The sequence below is a fragment of the Ranitomeya imitator genome, chromosome 1 (assembly GCF_032444005.1).
Source record: "Ranitomeya imitator isolate aRanImi1 chromosome 1, aRanImi1.pri, whole genome shotgun sequence".
Lineage (NCBI taxonomy): Eukaryota > Metazoa > Chordata > Amphibia > Anura > Dendrobatidae > Ranitomeya > Ranitomeya imitator.
The window spans coordinates 967,613,599-967,637,156 of NC_091282.1; the positions used below are offsets into that span (position 1 = coordinate 967,613,599).

Below are 23,558 nucleotides of genomic sequence, written 5' to 3' on the forward strand. Positions count from 1 at the left end.
CACAAGCAGGGTGCAGCGGACCCAAACAAAATAGCAAATGCACAGGTGCGATACCTAATGAAACAGCCAGCCTTCAATAAGGGTTTGGCCGTGTGGTACACCAATGCACTAAGATAAAATACTCTGTATGTGGCATGTTCACGGGCATGTGAACATGCCACATACAGAGTATTTTATCTTAGTGCATTGGTGTACCACACGGCCAAACCCTTATTGAAGGCTGGCTGTTTCATTAGGTATCGCACCTGTGCATTTGCTATTTTGTTTGGGTCCGCTGCACCCTGCTTGTGCATTTGTATTGAGGCCTGTTTAGACGGGTAAGCATCTTTGCCTGTTTTTGGTGTTTTTTCTTGAATGTGTCCTTTTTTGGTGTTTTTAACTTCTGAACAGGCCACTGTACCCAGCAGACTCTAAGGCTGCTATTTGGCCATAAAATGCCATGGCAAACATCAGAGCCACACAATCACAATCTCAGGGTGCCGATGGGGATAAAGAGGGAGCCCCCGCACTTTGTTAACCATTTATATGATGTAGTCACTATTTACAGCAGCATCTAAGGGGTTAAACAGATTTGAACGCTGCCAACGATGATCGTGGCTGATGCAGCAAGTTGTCAGCTATACTGTACAGCCGACAGCTGCAGGATTGTCACCTGTATGGGGATGCAATTCTCTTGTATCTCAGGTCAGTAAAAAGACGTATTGGCAGTCATTAAGGGGTTAAAGCCCGTTCAATGTTCATGATGCACCAACCAAAGTCATTCCTCAGGATCTATTTTACATTTCCATCAGGCAGACCCTTGCACCACTGTTGCTAAGTGAGAGTCACCGGCAAGACAGCAATGTCTTTTGTAATTGTACATGTTGCTAAGGCCTAACAGTAAAACAGAGTTTCCTAGGCATTTAACTTTAGTCACTGTGCCTACAGTTGTACCCAACAAAACTTTCTCCTCCATTACTAAGAATTACTCAAATAACAAAACTCTAAAGCTATGGTGCTAATCCAAGTGCAAAATGCAGAAGACTTTAAAAAGAAAAAGCCCAATAACAAAGGTGTGCTAGGGAAATAAACACCATTGGGTCAAATATAAACACAATTATTAAAGGTTTCAGTCAATCACTTTCCCACTTCCTCAATATTTTGCAAACAGAGAATTCTAGTACTGCGGAGTGATACTTTCCACATAAAACAATAAAGATGATTTTTTAGCCTCAATTTTTCTGAAGTGCTGACTTTTACAGTTTTGCATATTGATTATGATAAATCCTTCCAGTCTGAACAAATGTGTGCTCCATAGTCGTCCCCTTAAGGTATGCATCTTCACAAACAATAAGCCAATAATGAACCTTCAATAGGAAGACCCACTCCATGATCCTCCAGCCGAACTATCCTCTACTTCACTGTAAAGACCTTTGTGCCCATCACAATCAAATAAGTGACACTAAACTATGCTAGTGTTATTTAAACCATTATTAAAAATGTATATCTTTAAATAAATCTTACCTTATTATAAAGTGGTAAAGTGAAATTTAGATTGCAAATGGCTTGATGCACAAGGCCTCTAGAGGATTTTGGCTCCTTCATGAAAGACAGGCGTCCACAGGGTTCCTGGGTTGTATCTCGCACCTGTTATTGTAACATTATATGTCACATTCCTTTGGTGGTGGTTTAGATAAGAAACTCAAAATATTCAAAATACCATAACAGTATCATCATTGGTCTTGGGTCATAAACCAACGACATATCAACTTAACGAAGAGGTTAGCTATAACATGTGAAGAGATGCTTTGGAAAAATAAGAATTTATTGCATTTTAACTTTATGAGAAAATGTATCCAAAAGTTGAACCCAGCTGATTACAATCATATGCCCTGAATTTGGTATGAACATTACCTTGACAAAAAATGGAAGTCTATTTTCTTTAAAGGCGTAGAAACTAAATATGTGATGTTGACCACTCTTTATTAAGGGTATTAAGTTCCCAAAGCAGTCCACATAGATTGGTTTTCCTTCCAGGACCTAAAAAAAACATTTCAGGTAAACCTGTTACATTACAATACATACTAAAACAAAAATATGCTTTTTATACCAATTTAAATAGCTAATTTTGAATCCAGATAAATTACAAATGACTTGCTATACAAGGTTACTGTATTTGTTAAAATGAAATACTAACCTCTACATCTCTGCTCCTTGCAACTTCGGCAAAGTTTTCTTGCTGCTCCAGTGTCTTGTCTACTTTGTCGTCAGTCATGCAGAAACATCTCAGACGTGCTTCAATGGGGTCATGGGATTTGGCAAACACAACAAATTTGGCCATGTAAGGTACACAAATAATTTCTCTGTACACTTGGCTGGCAAAGGTAACAGACTCTTGAATCTGTCGGCAGTCTATTAACCAGAACCTGCAAAATGAAAGACATTTTGAATGGATCAAGGATAGAAAATAAAAAGGCATTAAATCTAAAACTATGTCTGAGATTTAGCAGAAGAATAAAATATAAATGAAGGAAATAATAATGTACAAGTCTCAACATAAAATGAAGTGCATTTGATTCAGACAAGACTTTACCAGCTCACAACCATTGACTGGTAAATGCTAGTGTAAAAAGCCTGAAAAGTAGCAATACAGAACTAAAACAAGTATATATGTTGTCATTTAAAAATATCAAGTTTTGTCTGCCAAGAAAGTGAGGTGTGAAATCTGTTTTAAGGCATGGGTCCTCAAAATGTATTAAAGGGGTTGTACAGGTTTGACAAGAAAGTCTGCACTAACTTTATGTGACTGGAGACTTGTGCATCCTCACATCATGCACAGAGTGCACTGTCAGGACTCTGCTGCCGACGGCGTGACAGGACCATTATGTTGACTGCAAGTATGTGATATGCATACTTCTGACCACATTCCAACTAGACGTAAGAGGCCTCGCTGAATTCACTTGCATTGACCGAGGCCTTGTACGTCTAGTTAGAATGTGGCAGCGGTATGCTTATTGCATACTTGCAGTAACATGACTGACCGCTCCCGGAGCTGGCACCGCAGAATTCTGATGGCACGCACTCTGAGGATTCACAAGTCTGCAGTCACAGAGTGACTACAGACCTTCGGCCTAAACCTGAACAACTCATTTAAAATAAGGCATGTTCTTTCACAGTTTAACAGAAAGAAATTAAGGGAATGTACATATTTTACTTTTGCTTTCAATCCTGGTATATGTGAAAGGGTAGACTTCCAGTTTTGAAGATAAGACAATGAGTAATTCACAATCTGTTCTTTAATTACCGTATATACTCGAGTATAAGCCGAGATTTTCAGCCCAAAATTTTGGGCTGAAAGTGCCCCTCTCGGCTTATACTCGAGTCACGGTAGTGGTGGGGTCGGCGGGTGAGGGGGAGAGGGCGCTGAGGTATACTTACCTAGTCCCAGCGATCCTGACGCTCCCCCTGCCGTCCCACGGTCTTCTGTGCTGCAGCTTCTTCCCCTCTTCAGCGGTCACGTGGGACCGCTCATTAGAAAAATGAATAGGCGGCTCCACCTCCCATAGGGGTGGAGCCGCGTATTTATTTCTCTAATCAGCGGTGCCGGTGACCGCTGATAGAGAAAGAGGCTGCGGCACCGAAGACCAGCTGTGACAGGCAGAGGGAGCGTCAGGATCGCCGGGACTAGGTAAGTATGTAATATTCACCTGTCCGCGTTCCAGCCGCCGGGCGCCGCTCCATCTTCCCGGCGTCGCTCCGCTCTGACTGTGCAGGTCAGAGGGCGCGATGACGCATATAGTGTGCGCGGCGCCCTCTGCCTGATCAGTCAGTGCGCAGAGACGCCGGGACCGGACGCAGAGGAGCTGCAATCAAGAGAGGTGAGTATGGCATTTTTTTTTTTTTATTGCAGCAGCAGCAGCAGCAATGGCAGAGCTTTCTATGGCACAGCTATGGGGCAGTACTGAACGGCACACAGCAGTATATGGCAGCTATGGGGCAGTACTGAACGGCACACAGCACTGTATGGCAGCTATGGGGCAGTACTGAACGGCACACAGCAGTATATGGCAGCTATGGGGCAGTACTGAACGGCACACAGCACTATATGGCAGCTATGGGGCAGTACTGAACAACACACAGCACTATATGGCAGCTATGGGGCAGTACTGAACGGCACACAGCACTATATGGCAGCTATGGGGCAGTACTGAACGGCACACAGCACTATATGGCAGCTATGGGGCAGTACTGAACGGCACACAGCACTATATGGCAGCTATGGGGCAGTACTGAACGGCACACAGCACTATATGGCAGCTATGGGGCAGTACTGAACGGCACACAGCAGTATATGGCAGCTATGGGGCAGTACTGAACGGCACACAGCACTATATGGCAGCTATGGGGCAATAATGAACGGTGCAGAGAACTATATGGCAGAGCTTTCTATGGCACATCTATGGGGCAATAATGAACAGTATGGAGCATTATATATGGCACAGCTTTATATGGAGCATCTTATGGGGAAATAATGAACGGTTTAGAGCATCTATTTTTATTTTTGAAATTTACCAGTAGCTGCTGCATTTCCTACCCTAGGCTTATACTCGAGTCAATAAGTTTTCCCAGTTTTTTGTGGCAAAATTAGGGGGGTCGGCTTATACTCGGGTCGGCTTATACTCGAGTATATACGGTAGTTAAAGGGAACCTGTCACCAGGTTTGGCTGATATCAGTTACGGCCACCGCCTTTCAGGGCTTATATACAGCATTCTATAATGCTGTAGATAAGCCCCTGATCCGACCTGCAAGAGAAGAAAAATAAGTTTTATTATACTCACCTGCAGGGCGGTCCAGTCCGATGGGTGTCGCAGGTCCTGGTCCGGCGCCCCCCATCTTCTTGCGATGCTGCCCTCCTGCTTGCTTCATGGCTCCCCGGGATCGCGCTCCTCTGCAGGTGTACTTATCTGTCCTGTTGAGGGCAGAGGAAAGAACTGCAGTGCGCAGGTGTTGGGCCTCCCTGACCTTTCCCAGCGCCTGCGCACTACAGTACTTTGCTCTGCACTCAACAGGGGAGGTAAGTACTCCTGCGCAGGAGCGTGATGTCGGGGAGCCATGAAGCAAGCAGGAGGGCAGCACCGCAAGAAGATGGGAAGCGCCAGACCAGGACCTGCGACACCCATCGGACCGGACTGCCCCACAGGTGAGTATAATAAAACTTATTTTTCTTCTCTTGTAGGTCGGATCTGGGGCTTATCTACAGCATTATAGAATGTTGTATAGCAGCCCTGAAAGGCGGTGGTCATATCAGCCAAATATAGTGACAGGTTCCCTCTAACCAAAGTCAAATATTTTGGAAAAATGGTAAAGAGATACCAGTAAGCTCGTAAATAAGTTCTAAAGGTATCACTCCCAGAATACTTCTGTCATCATTGGGCAGAAAAGTATTCACAAAGAATATCTCCAAAATATTTGAGCTCCTGTTGAAAAAGGACATTTGTCCCCGAATCGTTAACCCATCATGGATATCCTAATATGGTCCTTTACCTGGCAGATACATTAGTAGTAAAGGAGACACATTCATTAACAAATGTAAGTGGTGTGGTCCCGGTGATGTCTTCCCATTGTGCGGGAGTTGTACCACCTAAAGGCAAGCATATAGTTTATAAATATTGCATATTAAAAATTTTATATTAAGATATATCAACAATTAAATTGAAAGGACATCATTTCATGTGATAAATCTGCCTTTTATTTAAACAGTATACAAGTCACCAGCAAAGGATTTTAATGAATTGTAGACAAGTATTGCTTGATATTATTTTTTTATTGTTAACTATTTATAATGTCTAATAAAAGGTTACCAAAAATGCAAAGATATTCAGCTTCAAGAAATGTTAAGTCTATATCAATATAGTGTAATATAGTAATGATACTACAATTCCAAAATACTTACCGGTTATACTGCATAGTAACCGTAGTGTAGGGGTCTCACCACCGTATCCATTCAGCATTGCATCGCTAGAGGCCTTGGGAACTGGGATAGTCATTGTTATAGGCTTGTGGAATTTCCTTCTTCTTGGCTCTAATGTTACAATAGGACTGAATGTTGCCTTATTGCCTAGTATCTTCTTCACTAGTTCTGGGTGCATTGGCTGGGCCTATAGTATGAAGAGAAGGACACTGGTCTCAATCTATTTCTGCACATTACATCTTTATTGAAACAGTTCTCCTTTTTTGTACATGAACACATTGCATTACACAACTCAATTAGGCTTTCTCAGCATTTAATATTATGAATTACTGACTGGAAAAAAATGGAGTCTACATAAATCTACACGATGATCAATATGGGTATTATAATGCTACTGAATCGTGTACATGTATAGCCCAATCAGACAATAATTTATCCTACAGAGACTTTCCTAAAGTCATTAATAGAATACACTTACAGAGTAATTGTCATTTTAATTTATTATTCATAAATCAATCATACATGTAAAAATAAAGACATCCACTTCTCTTCCTAGATAGTTCATTCTCAAAAGTTTTAATTTGCAGGTAAATTTTCCATTACAGAAAGGGGAGATGACAGTTTGTGCTCAATAAATTCTGTCTGTTTTTCCCTTTTTAACACCACAAAAAAACATGAAAACTCTGTTTTGTAACAATCATTTTTATAAATTGGACATGGGCTTATTACCCGCTATTTATTATTTATATGCTTTATGGCCAATGTGAACATGCGTTTATGTTCTGCATGTAAACCAACTTAAAACCAAGCTAAATATTTGTGTTTTTTCTTTGTATTTTTGCATTCTGTGCAAGCCGAGGTGTGGCTTCCCTCTCCTGAGCTGGAAATTACATTGCAAGGCTTCCCCAGACTGGTGTCCACAAGTCAGGACCTGGTCCTTTTGTCTGCCCTTATTCACACACTTAGGTCAACTCTGACACATGGTAAGGTTTTTAATATTAGACAGCATAGAACCGTCCCGATCAGGGTCACCTTGACGACGGTGGGATGGCTTTTATGCTATTTTAGATCAAAAACAGTATTACTAAGAACCCTGTGTTGTTTACATGCACTTTTGCTTTTTACTTATTTAGTTACAACAGCAGGGTTTTTGCTCATTTTGTTTCTTATGGTTTTAGGTTTTACTTATTACCTGCTATTTATTATTTATATGCTTTATGGCCAATATGAACATGTGTTTATGTGCTGCATGCATACCAACTTAAACCAATGTCAATTTTTGTGTTTTTATTTATTATTTATTTCATTTATTTTTCATTTATTTTTCCTTGGGGGCATTTCTATAATTAAATACTAAAATATTGTAATTTTCATTTTATTTCCCTTGTAACTGGGGCTGGGATATTAGCCCCAGTTCCAAAAGGAAAATGCAGTCCACTGGCTGCATAGTAAAGCTATCTGGGTCTCCTATATATAACCCAGCAGCTCCTGCTCCCTCCGTATACACATCCATCACATGATCGCTGTATATGGAGGAGGATGCGCTATCAGCATACATAACACTTCTTTAGCACTGTGCATACAGCCATATAGCAATAAATCATCTGTGCCTTCTCCATGATGACTCCCTCACTGCGCCGGGACAGGGTATTTTGGTGGCCTAGGCAGATAAAGCTCATGGTGCCAGTTCCCTCCCCTATATGAGCCCTCAGCCCCAAAGTAAAGGAATGGGTCAGAGACTGAGGTAACAGGTCCCCTAATGCCCCCCTCCTTCCGCTCTGACGACCATTTCCACTAGTATTGTTACCCTTTTCTCCCAAAAATACCAGCAAAAGTAAAAAAACAAAACAAAGTGGTGTATTTTTGGGGTGAGGCTCAACTGTGTATTTTCAAATTTAGATATAGAATTATTAATTGTTTGCAGATCATTTACACATTACGAGGGACATATAGTGATATTCATCACTTACGACCAATTTGTAAAAGTCAGACCCAAGGATGGTCATGGAAACTTTTAGAGCTTAACTACAATGTGGGCTGTTTGGTTTCAATTAAGGTGTCCAGCATTTGGTGGATATCCTAATGAAAACTAAACAGACCCCATCATAGATAAAGGGATAAATCTCATGGTTTTTATGTTCGCCATGTGACAAATATAGTTTGCAACAAAATTGATGGGTGTTGTGGTGACTTATTCATGTACGGATGGTAGTTCATCCGTACATCCGTACAGTAGTGCATTAACCTAACGATCCCTGTGTGGCCTATTTATAATAAAAAAAAAAAAAAAAAAGTTCCTCGCATCATGTTCTCATACACTTTATGCAGTATTAGCCCTCTGTGTCTGTACTGCTACATACTGGTTCATGCAGCTTTACATGAACACCTGAGCCTTACACTATAGCTGGTCCGAATAACTAAAGCAATTGTTACCATCCACCTCTCGTGTCTCCCCTTTTCCCCATAGTTTGTAAGCTTGCGAGCAGGGCCCTCACTCCTCCTGGTATCTGTTTTGAACTGTATTTCTGTTATGCTGTAATGTCTATTGTCTGTACAAGTCCCCTCTATAATTTGTAAAGCGCTGCGGAATATGTTAGCGCTATATAAATAAAAATTATTATTATATTATATTATAGTTCTTTTGAAGTGTTCATGTAGTGATGGCTATTCTTGTGATGTATTCATCACAAGAACCATCATCAGTAAATGAATACAAAAACAAAATCATCATCAGTACATAAATGGAACTCACCAATCTTCAGTGCAGGTATTTCTTTATTACATAAATCTTCACGGCAGGGGGGTGTATGTACAGAGGAATGTGATAGCTTGAACGACGGCCGTCACCTGCACTGAAGATTGGTGAGTGCTGCCGCTTTTCTTTCTTGGTCTGATTGTTGCTAGCATTTTTTCACTGGTTCAAGCACCCGAGATCAGCGGGCCAGCTGGAGCCGATTAGCTGGAGTGTTCACAGCGTGCAATTTTGGTGGTGCGGTCAGCTTTTTTCTATGTTTTGTTTACATAAATGGAACTCCATAGCCATCAATAGTACATACAGTACCCGAACCATCATCAGATCCTCTTGAAATGTCCCCACATTCAGCCCCTCAAAGTCCAGACATTCAGCCCCTAAATGTCCCCAGATTCAGCCCCTCTAATGTCCCCAAAGCCAGCTCCCCCATATTATCCCCACAGCCAGCCCCTCAATGTTCCAACAGCCAGCTTCAGTATATTGCCCCCAGTCAGCTCCCCGTATTGTCTCCGCAGCCAGCTCCTCAATGTCCTCACAGACAGTTCCCTCGTATTGTCCCCACAACAAGCCCCCTAATGTCCCCACAGCCAGTTCCCCCATTTTGTCTAGATAGACAGCCCCTCAATGTCTTCACAGCCTATCCCTTAATGTCCCCACAGCCAGCTTCACTATATTGTTCCTATAGGCAGCTCCTCCATATTATCCCCACAGGCAGCTCCTCCATATTGTCCCTACAGCCAGCCCCTCAAGATCCCCACAGCCAGTGTCCCTATATTGTCCCCACAGCTGGCTCACCCATATTGTCCCCACATTCAGCCCCTCAATTTCCCCACAACCAGCTCCCCTATATTGTCCCCACATTCAGTCCCGCAATGTACCCACAGTCAGCCTCTATTGTTATAGCCACCGTTTATAGGCAAAGTAAAATAATAAAAATAATAAAGAAAGCTTATACTCCCCTAATCCCAGCTCTCCATCCTCATCCATTCAGTGGCGCTGAATGGTACGATGAAATCACTGCATCGCGCCATCCAACATCCCCTGCGTGCACTGTCTCAAACAGGGCGCAGGACGAAGTGGCCTGCGTTCCCATGGAGTTCCGGGCAGGGTAGGAAGCTGATGACAGCTCCTCTACTCCTATCCTGGGCAGCACCGATATCAATTGTATTGGCGTCTGACATACGAGAAAACAATTGATTGCAGGGAGTGAGCGACGGCCGGGGTGTAGGCAGAGAGAGGGGTGAGCGGTGACTGACACTGCTCCCCTGTGTGTTCACACCTTGGCAGTCAATGAGTAGAACCCCTCCGGCCGGAGGAAGGTGGCAGCCGGCTGCAGGCATTCAGCAGTGACAGGTTTTTGCTTGCACCCTCGTCAGGGAGGCAGATGGAAGCACGCTAGGCAGGTGCCTACCCTGCATACCCCTTGTCCCGACCCTGCCTCCTACTGCCACAGCTACAACATCACATGTATCTTGACTACTGTGAAGTGACGTTTTAGAACATAACAGTATAAGAGTATGAGTCAGACTGCTCGGACGTTAAAATGTGCAAACAAAATGGTTTTGACATCTTTTTTTTCATGCTAATGAATTTTCATTTAAAGTTACAGGCCCAAACTCTAAAACTACTACACTCTTGAAAAATATACTGTAGTTGGCAACATGTGCCTTTGTTATTTCTGTCAGGAGAACTTGTGTAACTAATACTGTATTTGGCATTTTTGGGCTGTTTAGTCCTGACCCCACACCCATCCATTTGTAAGAGGGAATTACATAAACCACACCCCTTTTGAACATGTGACTTTTCAAATTTGTCAGGATTGTTTGGAAAAAATAGGGACACTTGGCATGAATCAGATTTACATCAATTTGTACTTGATAACAGGCTTGAACAGTAGGAAAAACATGTTACTATGGGTGCAAATAGATGAGTAGAGTGATTTGAATTCACATAAAGTCTCACAATAACAACAATGGACCTGACAGAAATTACCAGGGCAAATGCTTGCATTCTCAGAGTAAAGTAGGCTTTAGGCCTAGAACTCCAGGCAATAAACAGAGTCATGATATATATTTAGACATACGGTATTTTATCTCATGTTTGTCATGGTAAACTTGATTTCATATACTTGAAGATACCTGAAGGCCAACACGGATTCTCTTTGTAAGTGCACCTTCGGGGAAGACAGCTTGGACTTGAGGGACCACAGTGCTGCTAAGAATTCCTCCCTCGGGTCCAATCAAGTTGTTGTCCTGTTTCACACGAGAAACCACTGCAAAATACTGTGGAAAGTCTCGAGTGATAATACGGCAAATGCGTTTTCTTTCCAGTTCTTCAGGTGGGTCAAGAACTACAAAAATAAGAGAAAAATAGAAGCGGGAAATTAAATAAAATCCATAAAACACAATAAACGATATAAATATGTCTGTCAAGGCACTAACAGAGGAAGCCATGATACCAGTGTGAACAGAGCTTTCTACAAGTAAAAAAAAAAGTAAGTAATATGAATACTATTCTATTACTACTTAGAAATTCCTTACTATAGAATATGATAGTCATGGTATCTAGAATATGATAGTCATGGTATCTGGCTGACAGAGATTCATCACAATAATACCTTCATCCATGCCATTAAGTATCTCATTGAGTTCATCCTCTGTGAATTCACAAAAGTGTTCTTTCCAGTTGTCACCAGTCTCACTGCGTAATATGACCAGCTCCCGCTCTTTTCCACGCAGTGCCGCAAAATGAGGGATCTCCACAATCACTGGCCTGATTAACAATATATCATATTGAGAGATTAGAGGGGAAAAAAGTGACTTAATGCTGGGACAAAGAAACCTGGGATTTTTAGTTGGCAAGCACACACAACAAAGGGTGGAGGCAACGATTCACTGCATTGGGAAGGTCATACCGGACCTTGAACCATCTAGACATCAAGTCTAGAATTTGGATTATTTTTTTAATCAAATTTAGTAGTTGCTGAGTTTTCAGAAATACTATTGTAAAAGTCAATGAGCATGCTGTTTAAATAAATGATCCAGGTTCCTCTGACTCCAATCACTATGAAAAAAGAAAATCACATGCTCAACCAAAAGAATAAACAGCACTAAACAATAATACACAGGAGAGTAACAACACATACAGTACCACTAAAACCATAAACACACAGATTAAAATGCTTTATCAGACCGCAGTCGATAGTCACATTTTCAAATTAAAGTACACTGACAAAACCACTGACAAAAATTAAATAATACTGAAGAACAACGGGGACGATGCCGGCATCCATCAACTAGATCTTAAGTCTATCCTACCCAAGGAATTTGGTCCCAGGAGGTCCCAGTTGAAGGATTCGGCTGACCAAGCTTTCTCCCTCATTTAGAGGGGGAGGAGCCGTAGGAAGGTGTAGTTTACTGAGTACATCCAAAGCAGCAGTGGGAGAAAGAACATAGGTAAGAGGAATTTCAGCTTATCTTAGAGGTGAAAAGGGGAATTTGGAAAAAAAAGTATTCTGTAAAGGTTACATGCCAGATAGAATACGACTTTTCACTTGGGCATTGGTATCAGTTCAAATCAGCGTTTCACGTTCTTGGAATGTTTTTGAATATGAAAGGGGTTCAAGTAAATGTGAAAACAGCTTTCATACAACAGATAGATTAGAATAGAGATTCCTTACATTTTGATGTGTATGTTACCAGAAATGTACGAAATGAGAACTGTTTAGTATTATAGAACTGAAAGTATTTTACAGAATGCCTAAAACTTGTAGACAGAGTATAAAATAAATTCATCTGAACATATCTTCTAGTCATTCTGTGGCATAAAATAAATTAATCTGTGCAAATATTCTAACTTAATCTCTGCACATTTCCAAACCCTAATATTTACACATCTCCTGACTTTATGACTGCCATACACATTAGAAGGCTGTTGGTCAAATTATCCTATTTTTATTATGTGGGAAACATCGTCAAACATATGTGATGGCGACTTATCTCTGGGAGAATAAAAAAAACAGCAGTTCGGAATCGAATATACCGAATCCTTAAACTCCCCCGACAATCAATTGTCCAGCACCCCCATACATATTGGATGGTCAGCTGAACATGTCCGTATCGGATGGTTCAGCCAACATTAGTCTAATGTTAATTTTTACACTTCTCCCAACCCTTCAAACCTTAGCCCTAATCTGTCCCTCTTCCTAACCCTAATATATAAAAGACTGAAATGGTGTACTATTAGATAACAGTTTATTAATAAAAATGTCATCTCTGCATCTCTATTGCTATTCCAGCTGTCCTTAGCTTCGGTTGCATAGGTTTCAATTTGGTAATAAAGTGTCCTCTCCAGTTGTCTATTATTTTATTTAAAAAAAAAAAAAACCTATCTTTTCTATACAACACCTTCTTTTCACAGAGTGCCCTGTATAATGTGAATTCTTAAAAACAGAGCGTACTTCTTTCTATAGAAGTGTCAACCTGCTCATTTACTTAGTTACTTCCAGGAGGCAAAATCTGAGGCTCCTCTGGCCAAAAAAAGTTTTAACATGGCCCCCACCTACCACGTGCATGTGACATCAATAAGACTGGTGTGTTATTTTGTGGTTCAGGGGCCCCATCAGACACTTTGGCGGGAGTTCAACTGCCATCTGTGCACCCATTTTAGCAACACCCCCAATGAAAATAGTATATGTGATCAAAAACATCTCAATGGGTTTCCATGAGTGCTGTATTATGGTTCTGTACAATCAACATTTTTTAATTTTAATTCTTAATAGGACCAATAAATTTTATTCTTTTGAGAAAAGGGGTTCTAAATTGTCTATGTCAGGGGTGTCAAACTGCATTCCTCGAGGGCCTCAAACCATGCGTGTTTTCAAGATTTCCTTAGCATTGCCCAAGGTGCTGGAATCATTCTCTGCAGGTGATTAAATTATCACCTGTGCAATGCAAGGAAATCCTGAAAACATGACCTGTTTGCAGCCCTCGAGGAATGCAGTTTGACACCCCTGGTCTATGAGCCTCATAATCTGAATTATATTTTTTTCCCTGTGTTTTTTTAAACATGTCTGCATGTAATCATCAAGAGCATCTTACAGTCCATAAAATCTGGGCGTTTTAGAAATATTTTAAATATTCAAAAGTAGATATATAAAACAGATGCAAACAGAGTTCAAATACGTGCACAATTAGCAGGTCCTTTCCTGCTTCCCATTTAGTTCCAGATAGCTTGATAATCTTAACAGATGCAGAAGTATTATATATTATAACTTACCCAAGGAACTGAGCTCCTGAAGGCCCAACTTCAATAAGCCGACTGGCCAGACCTTCCCCTTCTACAATGGGAGGCATAGTAGCCAATCGATGACGCTTGACTAAGCGGCAGGTCACTCTTGTAGGGGCTGTGCATTTCCGAGGAGGAATGATGATTCTTAATCCATTATGCCTGCAACCTCTCATGGCGCCTCCACGAGCATCCACCATGAAGCTAACTAGGAAGCTAAGGGGGAGAAAAATAAACAAAATAATCAAAGCATTCACAAGATAAAGACCAAAATCATGCTTGGATAGACAGCTCAGAGAGGTTTAGATACACATGTAGATACAGAATATGTGAAAATACAATGCTATGCCTTGTAATAAGAAGGCAGCATTGTATACATCTGAGAGCCTTGGCGAGTTATGTCCTTCTTTCCAACATGGAAAGGCTACATTACAGACGAAGGCCTCCTGTGTAGCAAACTGATGTCATGTGAATTACTATAATGGGGGAAGACTAGAGGAAAAGCTTTTTAACTTCTTGGAGCTTTATATGTGCAAACAGTTTTAATCTGTTAAACTGTGCGCCAAGCAACTATTGAAGAAAATGCAAACTGTAGAACAAAACAGTCACATACACACATGTGCAAGGCAAAATAGATCCCACATGCTTCTGATCACAGTGAGAATCAACAAGTCAATACACAGAGTGGTAGAAAAGCAAAATGCAACTTCTGGCAAAGGAACAGCATGCACCCATAATGCACGTGAATGGTGGAGGAATTTTGAACATGCATACATGTATATATTTACATCTATATACATAGATGGATAGATAGATACACACATACATTATATATACATATATACACTTACATAGTCATGGCCGAAAGTGTTGCCCCCCCCCTGAAATTGTTCCAGAAAATGAAAAATCATTGCAATTACACATGTTTTGTAATACATATCTTTATGTCCTCTTATGTGTATTGGAATAAAATCTAAAAACAGAGATAAGGGCAAAATTGACAATTTAAAAAATGGGCCAGATGAAATTGTTGGCACCCTCAACTTAATATGTGATTGCACACCCTTTGGAATAAATAACTGAAACCTTATAACAAACAATAAGCGTCTTACACCTCGCAACTGGAATTTTGGACCACTCTCCTTTTACAAACTGCTCCAGGTCTCCCATATTTGAAGGTTCCTTGTCCCAACAATAATTTTAAGATCTCTCCACAGGTGTTGAATGGGATTTAGATCCGGACTCATTGCTGGCCACTACAGAACTCTTCAGTGCTTTGTTTCCATCTATTTCTGGGTGCTCCATGAAGTATGCTTGGGGTCATTGTCCTTCTGAAAGACCCATGATCTGGGATGCAAACCCAGCTTTCTGACACTGGGCACTACATTGCTACCCAAAGTCTGTTGGTAATCTTCAGATTTCATGATGCCTTGCACACAGCCAAGGCACCAAGTACCAGAGACAGCAAAACAACGGCAAAACATCTTCAAATCTCCACCATATTCGACTGTAGGTACTGTGATCTTTTCTTTGCAAGCCTCATACCATTTTCGGTAAATGATGTGTTTACCAAAAAATTCTATCTTGGTCTCATCTGTCTACAAGTCGCTTTCCCAGAAGGATTTTTGCTTACTTACGAACATTTGGGAAACTGCAGCCTAGCTTTTTTTTACGTCTCTGTATCAGCAGGGGCGTCCTCCTGGATATCCTACCATAGCATTTCATTCAAATGTCGACTGATTTTGACTGAGTTCGCGCTGACACTGATGCACCCTGAGACTGCAGGAAAGCTTGAATTTCATTGGAACTTGATTGATGCTTATCTACCATCTGGACTATACTGCGTTGCAACCTTTTATCAATTTTCTCTGTATCAGTCTGTAATTGTTAGTTTGCTTACTGTAAGTGATATCTGTAATTTCTTCTCATGTACAGCACCATGGAATCAATGGTGCTATAGTAATAATAATAATAATAATAATAATAATAATAATAATAATTTTTCTCTGCTGTCCACGTCCAGGGAGATAAGCCACAATGCCATGGGTTGTAATCTTCTTGATTATGTTGCGCTCTGTAGACAAAGGAACATCAATATCTCTGGATATTGACATGTAACCTTTAGACTGTTGATATTGTTCAACAATTTTGATTTTCAGGTCCTCAGACAGTTCTCTTCTCCTCTTTCTGTGCTCCATGCTCAGTTTGGCACACAGACAAACAATGCAAAGATTGAGTCAACTTCTCCCCTTTTTATCTGGTTTCATGTGTGATTTTCATATTGCCCAAACCTGTTACTTACCGCAGATGAGTGTGAATGAGTATCACATGCTTGAAATAAAGCTGTTTACCCACAATTTTTGAAAGATGCCAACAATTTTGTTAGACCCATTTTTGGGGTTTTGTGTGAAATGATGTCCAATTTGCCTTTTTTTCCTCTGTTTTTTTTGCATTGTTCCAATACACACAAAGGAAATAAACATGTGTGTAACAAAATGTGTAATTGCAATAATTTTCTAGAACAATTTCAAGGGTGCAAACATTTTCGGCCATGATTGTATATATATATATATATATATATATATATATATATATATATATATATATATATATATATATATATATATATATATATAAATATGTAATCATATATATCTATAGTTAAAGATATATACACATATATGCATATATTATATGTGTATGTATATATATACTGTAGATATATAAATATATATATGTATGCATACATTTATATACATATATATGTGTGTGTTTGTAAACATAATGTATGGTATATACATATCCATATTGTATACATCAATCACAGGCCAAAACCACAATAAACAAACTTTATTTTAAAAGGTTCTACAATTATAAATGAGGTAGGAAAATTAGGCTAAACTAAAAATCGGTTTATACTGTGCATCATTTTTTATTAGAGATTATACATTTGTTCTACAACCCTTAGCACATGCCCTGCTAATTGACATTAGAAGTAGTAGATTAAGTAAAACTGTATATTGGACAGATCTCACTAGACACTAGATTACAGTTAATAATATAGTATAGACCTCAAAGGGCTGTCCACTTCAAGAAATGATTTCCACAAATGTCTTGACCTTCAGTTATCAGTAGAGCCCTGGATCCTAGCAGTACCACTTCCAGTCCAGTCCTGGCTCAGCTAGTCATCAATTCTGCACATGAAGGGGGCTGACTTGCTCACTTCAATCGCTAAGGCTGCTTTCACACATCAGATTTTCGCCATCAGTCGCAATTCGTCGAATTTTGAAAAAAAAAACGGATTCATCGTAGATTGTGAAAAACTGATGTGACAGTTCCTTTTTTTTTTTCGAAGGATCCAACTAGCTGATCTGGCTATTGGATCCTAAAAAAATCAGAGCATGCTCAGTTTCAAAAAAACGGAATCAGTCGCCGGAATCCACCATTTGACGGATCCGGTGCCATAGGTTTCCATACTAGTAAAAGCGGATGGCGCCGGATCCATTGCTCTTCGTTTTTTTTTGACGGACACAAAAAAGTTCCTTTGTGCGTTGTCTCCAGCCGCTGCACCGACAATTTTCGACGGATCTGGCAAACGATGGATGAAACGTGAGGCCATCCGACACAAATACAAGTGTATGAGTAAAAACGGATCCGGCGGTATCAGTTGCTGGATCCGTTTTTTTCAAAATTTGACGGATTGCGACTGATGGCAAAAAAGTGAAGTGTGAAAGCAGCCAAAGCCAGACCCCTTGTCTCTCTGCTGGATCATACACAGAGTAGGGGGCTTGGATAGCCACTGATGATGTGCCATCACTAGAAACTCTCTTTTATGTGGAACAAGTCAGAAGTGGACCTGCAAGGACTCAGAACACTGACGAAAACTGGAGACCGAGACACCTTTAGAAATTAAAGTAAATTATTAAATTCTACATGTTTCTATTATAAATGTATTGAAAAGGGTTACTCCCAACTTTGAAAGAGGTCACCTTTCCACAGGGTAAGTAATACGTTTCTGAATATTGGGAGGAAACAAACTGTGGTGACCTTCACTTGTCCGGAAGATGGAGTTCTGAGAGGTGCTTTCTGTGGGGACGTTTTGGCTGTTACCATACTTATATTGCAATAGAGCTGTGGCCATGCATGTGCACCATTACGCCATTCATTCTTTATGGGACTGCCAGTATATGCTGTACTCCGCAATCTCCAGCAGCCCAGAGAGAATACACTTTTCATAGCCCAATTCTCAGGATCACTGGTCAGATCTACACCAATCAGAAAGTGACCACCTATCATATGGGAATGTGATAACTTTCAATTTTGAAAATAGAACTTTAAAAGGAGTCTGACAGCATAAAATGACTGTTCAAACCAAGCACATGTGCTTGGCGCACGCTTGGCAAGGCTGAGTAATTCAGTGCACCTTCCCACTCACCTGTCTTACATACATCTCCACCTTCCTCTGTCTCCGGTAATGCCAGAGCAGTGAAAGATGAGGGAGCACAGAAACATGCAAAACAAGTAGATGGCACGTGCACTGAACTGCTCAGTGACACCAATGGTTCACCCAGCGACTGCGCATTGTTTGAATAGTCATTATGTTCTTACAGATTCTCCTTAAGGCTGCCGTCACACTAGCAGTATTTGGTCAGTATTTGACATCAGTATTTGTAAGGCAACGTTCACATTAGCGTTTCCCGACGCTGCGTCGGGAAACGCTGCGGCAATGCATGCGTCATGCGCCCCTATATTTAACATGGGGGGCGCATGGACATGCGTTGTGCTGCGTAGTGCGACGCATGCGTTTTTTTTGCCGCAAGCTTGGGCGCAGAAAATGCAACAAGTTGCATTTTTCTTGCGTCCAAATTTCGGCAAAAAAGGACGCATGCGTCACAAAACGCAGCGTTTTTGCGTGCATTTTGGTGCGTTTTTATTTGCGTTGTGTCGCCGACGCAGCGGTGCACAACGCAAATCTGAACGCAGCCTAAGCCAAAACCAGAAGTGGGGTGATAAATGCAGAAGTGGCGCATATGTTTCTATTATACTTTTCCTCTAATTGTTCCACTCCTGGTTTTGGCTTATAAATACTGAGGTAAAATACTGACCAAATACTGATAGTGTGACGGCAGCCTAAAGATAATTGTTTTGCAGTGGGACGCCCTTCTAGGACTAGATGAGCCATAAGACACTTATTGTTTCATCAAAAGATGATCCCATAGTGTTATAAGAGCTACTTGTAACAACATTTCCTTATTTTATCTAGAAAATAGCAAGCTAGTCAAGAAATATACAGTAGTAACTATGACAAGTATATACATACTGGAAAACGGAATAAATACTTGGAGGGAAAAAAGGACAAAAGCGTGCCCCCCCCAAAAAAAAACACACTTTCCCACAGCCCAGTCGGCATGAGTTTTCATGAAATTACATCCATTTTGCATCCAGATTTTCTTCACAAAAAAAAACGCAACAGGGAAAAAGGGAAGCGTTTATGCCAAGTGGGACCTTAAAATCCACACTGCAGGTCAATTTACCATGTACATTTATTTCTGCAGCATATTGATGACACTTAGTAAAATCTTACTTTGCTGCTACTGTAATGTGCTGCAGATTTTCCATCTGCAATCTAGATGAACAATCTATAGCATATCCGTCATGTGTGAACTTGGCCTACATACGTTTCAGAATGTAAAACCTCACAGGTTTATTAGAAAGCCAATGCTTAACTTAAAGGAGTATTATTGTACATAACACTTTTTAGACTGATGCCAGGTTTATAAGACTGCCTGAAAAACTATTCCTCTCAAATGTTGCAAAAATTTTGCTCCAATGACTATTTACGGTAATTTTTTTCAGTCCACATAATAAAAACAACTAACATGCATTTGTACAAAAATAGCCAATAAATGACAATGTTCGAAGGGTAAGACATGGAGTATGTTTGGTATTAATGCCATGGATACAGTTACATTGTACAGTCTGTTTAGAAAGGATCGTAAAAATCGGAGAGGAGGAGGGGTTTGTCTCTATGTAAAGTCTTGTCTAAAGTCCACTTTAAGGGAGGATATTAGCGAAGGAAATGAGGATGTCGAGTCCATATGGGTTGAAATTCATGGAGGGAAAAATGGTAACAAAATTCTCATTGGGGTCTGTTACAAACCCCCAAATATAACAGAAAGCATGGAAAGTCTACTTCTAAAGCAGATAGATGAAGCTGCAACCCATAATGAGGTCCTGGTTATGGGGGACTTTAACTACCCGGATATTAACTGGGAAACAGAAACCTGTGAAACCCATAAAGGCAACAGGTTTCTGCTAATAACCAAGAAAAATTATCTTTCACAATTGGTGCAGAATCCAACCAGAGGAGCAGCACTTTTAGACCTAATACTATCTAATAGACCTGACAGAATAACAAATCTGCAGGTGGTTGGGCATCTAGGAAATAGCGACCACAATATTGTACAGTTTCACCTGTCTTTCACTAGGGGGACTTGTCAGGGAGTCACAAAAACACTGAACTTTAGGAAGGCAAAGTTTGACCAGCTTAGAGATGCCCTTAATCTGGTAGACTGGGACAATATCCTCAGAAATAAGAATACAGATAATAAATGGGAAATGTTTAAGAACATCCTAAATAGGCAGTGTAAGCGGTTTATACCTTGTGGGAATAAAAGGACTAGAAATAGGAAAAACCCAATGTGGCTAAACAAAGAAGTAAGACAGGCAATTAACAGTAAAAAGAAAGCATTTGCACTACTAAAGCAGGATGGCACCATTGGAGCTCTAAAAAACTATAGGGAGAAAAATACTTTATCTAAAAAACTAATTAAAGCTGCCAAAAAGGAAACAGAGAAGCACATTGCTAAGGAGAGTAAAACTAATCCCAAACTGTTCTTCAACTATATCAATAGTAAAAGAATAAAAACTGAAAATGTAGGCCCCTTAAAAAATAGTGAGGAAAGAATGGTTGTAGATGACGAGGAAAAAGCTAACATATTAAACACCTTCTTCTCCACGGTATTCACGGTGGAAAATGAAATGCTAGGTGAAATCCCAAGAAACAATGAAAACCCTATATTAAGGGTCACCAATCTAACCCAAGAAGAGGTGCGAAATCGGCTAAATAAGATTAAAATAGATAAATCTCCGGGTCCGGATGGCATACACCCACGAGTACTAAGGGAACTAAGTAATGTAATAGATAAACCATTATTTCTTATTTTTAGGGACTCTATAGCGACAGGATCTGTTCCGCAGGACTGGCGCATAGCAAATGTGGTGCCAATATTCAAAAAGGGCTCTAAAAGTGAACCTGGAAATTATAGGCCAGTAAGTCTAACCTCTATTGTTGGTAAAATATTTGAAGGGTTTCTGAGGGATGTTATTCTGGATTATCTCAATGAGAATAACTGTTTAACTCCATATCAGCATGGGTTTATGAGAAATCGCTCCTGTCAAACCAATCTAATCAGTTTTTATGAAGAGGTAAGCTATAGGCTGGACCACGGTGAGTCATTGGACGTGGTATATCTCGATTTTTCCAAAGCGTTTGATACCGTGCCGCACAAGAGGTTGGTACACAAAATGAGAATGCTTGGTCTGGGGGAAAATGTGTGTAAATGGGTTAGTAACTGGCTTAGTGATAGAAAGCAGAGGGTGGTTATAAATGGTATAGTCTCTAACTGGGTCTCTGTGACCAGTGGGGTACCGCAGGGGTCAGTATTGGGACCTGTTCTCTTCAACATATTCATTAATGATCTGGTAGAAGGTTTACACAGTAAAATATCGATATTTGCAGATGATACAAAACTATGTAAAGCAGTTAATACAAGAGAAGATAGTATTCTGCTACAGATGGATCTGGATAAGTTGGAAACTTGGGCTGAAAGGTGGCAGATGAGGTTTAACAATGATAAATGTAAGGTTATACACATGGGAAGAAGGAATCAATATCACCATTACACACTGAACGGGAAACCACTGGGTAAATCTGACAGGGAGAAGGACTTGGGGATCCTAGTTAATGATAAACTTACCTGGAGCAGCCAGTGCCAGGCAGCAGCTGCCAAGGCAAACAGGATCATGGGGTGCATTAAAAGAGGTCTGGATACACATGATGAGAGCATTATACTGCCTCTGTACAAATCCCTAGTTAGACCGCACATGGAGTACTGTGTCCAGTTTTGGGCACCGGTGCTCATGAAGGATATAATGGAACTAGAGAGAGTACAAAGGAGGGCAACAAAATTAATAAAGGGGATGGGAGAACTACAATACCCAGATAGATTAGCGAAATTAGGATTATTTAGTCTAGAAAAAAGACGACTGAGGGGCGATCTAATAACCATGTATAAGTATATAAGGGGACAATACAAATATCTCGCTTAGGATCTGTTTATACCAAGGAAGGTGACGGGCACAAGGGGGCATTCTTTGCGTCTGGAGGAGAGAAGGTTTTTCCACCAACATAGAAGAGGATTCTTTACTCTTAGGGCAGTGAGAATCTGGAATTGCTTGCCTGAGGAGGTGGTGATGACGAACTCAGTCGAGGGGTTCAAGAGAGGCCTGGATGTCTTCCTGGAGCAGAACAATATTGTATCATACAATTATTAGGTTCTGTAGAAGGACGTAGATCTGGGGATTTATTATGATGGAATATAGGCTGAACTGGATGGACAAATGTCTTTTTTCGGCCTTACTAACTATGTTACTATGTTACTATGTAATAGGAGTGCCATATTGTGCATATTATTCACATAACAGACAATCATCTGCTCACAATGCTCTAAGAAACCACACAATCCATTGTGAGCTGTGCGATTCACAGAAATCAGGTTCCTTCAGATTTAGTGGCAAAATCACTGCCCATGCTGATGGACTAACTCCCTTCATGGGCTCACACATTCATCCAGTCTTAGGGTAGGGTCCCATGCCCGATGTCTCCATATCGCCACATTCATATGGTCGGTATTTGGTCAGTATTTTACATTAGCATTTGTAAGCCAAAACCAGGAGTGGAACAAGTATAATAGAGACACGTCACCACCTCTGTATTTATCACCCACTCCTGGTTTTGGCGTACACATATTGATGCTAAATACTGACCAAATACTGAATGCGTGAACGTGGCCTATACATGAAAAACAGACCGATTATTCTGATCATACCTAGATTAGAGTTTGATCAGAATGGCATCAGTTTTTCTCATACATGTCTCCACCTTGTCCTTTATGTCATCCAAGAGCAGTCTGATTCTTTTCACAGACCCATAGACTTGCATTGCCAATTTTAATCCCGTCACTTGGATCAAAATTGAACAGGTCTCTGATTTTTTCTGTGGACCACTCAGCCTGAGGAAAAAAAATGGGACATGTGCACAGCCCCGTAAAATATCATAGGTACCAGTTGTTCATGTGCATGAGCCCTGTGTGCAATGAATTACTGTAGATGCTCCCTTTTGCCTCAGTTCAAATCACTTTAGCGGAGCTTGGCGCAACTGACATGAAAAAGTCAAAAGTTGCAATTTTTTGTGCAACTTTGAGGAGTTAATCAAACATTTTGTTACT

General features: G+C 40.5%; 1 protein-coding gene across 47 annotated transcripts in view; it reads right to left on the reverse strand.

Annotated features, from left to right (window-relative positions):
* The window catches only part of ANK2 (ankyrin 2), a 732,820-nt gene that overhangs the window by 94,995 nt on the left and 614,267 nt on the right, over nucleotides 1–23,558 (reverse strand). For 33 of the 47 annotated variants that reach the window (XM_069743800.1, XM_069743822.1, XM_069743806.1 and 30 more), the window contains 9 exons: nucleotides 13,981–14,205; nucleotides 12,021–12,119; nucleotides 11,321–11,475; nucleotides 10,842–11,053; nucleotides 5,934–6,138; nucleotides 5,525–5,621; nucleotides 2,177–2,405; nucleotides 1,894–2,019; nucleotides 1,504–1,626 (listed from right to left, as the gene is read on the reverse strand). In XM_069743800.1, coding sequence (XP_069599901.1) covers nucleotides 1,504–1,626; nucleotides 1,894–2,019; nucleotides 2,177–2,405; nucleotides 5,525–5,621; nucleotides 5,934–6,138; nucleotides 10,842–11,053; nucleotides 11,321–11,475; nucleotides 12,021–12,119; nucleotides 13,981–14,205 — 1,471 coding nt within the window. The remainder of the gene's footprint in view (nucleotides 1–1,503; nucleotides 1,627–1,893; nucleotides 2,020–2,176; nucleotides 2,406–5,524; nucleotides 5,622–5,933; nucleotides 6,139–10,841; nucleotides 11,054–11,320; nucleotides 11,476–12,020; nucleotides 12,120–13,980; nucleotides 14,206–23,558) is intronic. The other 14 variants (XM_069743825.1, XM_069743817.1, XM_069743802.1 and 11 more) reach the window with 1 other exon arrangement.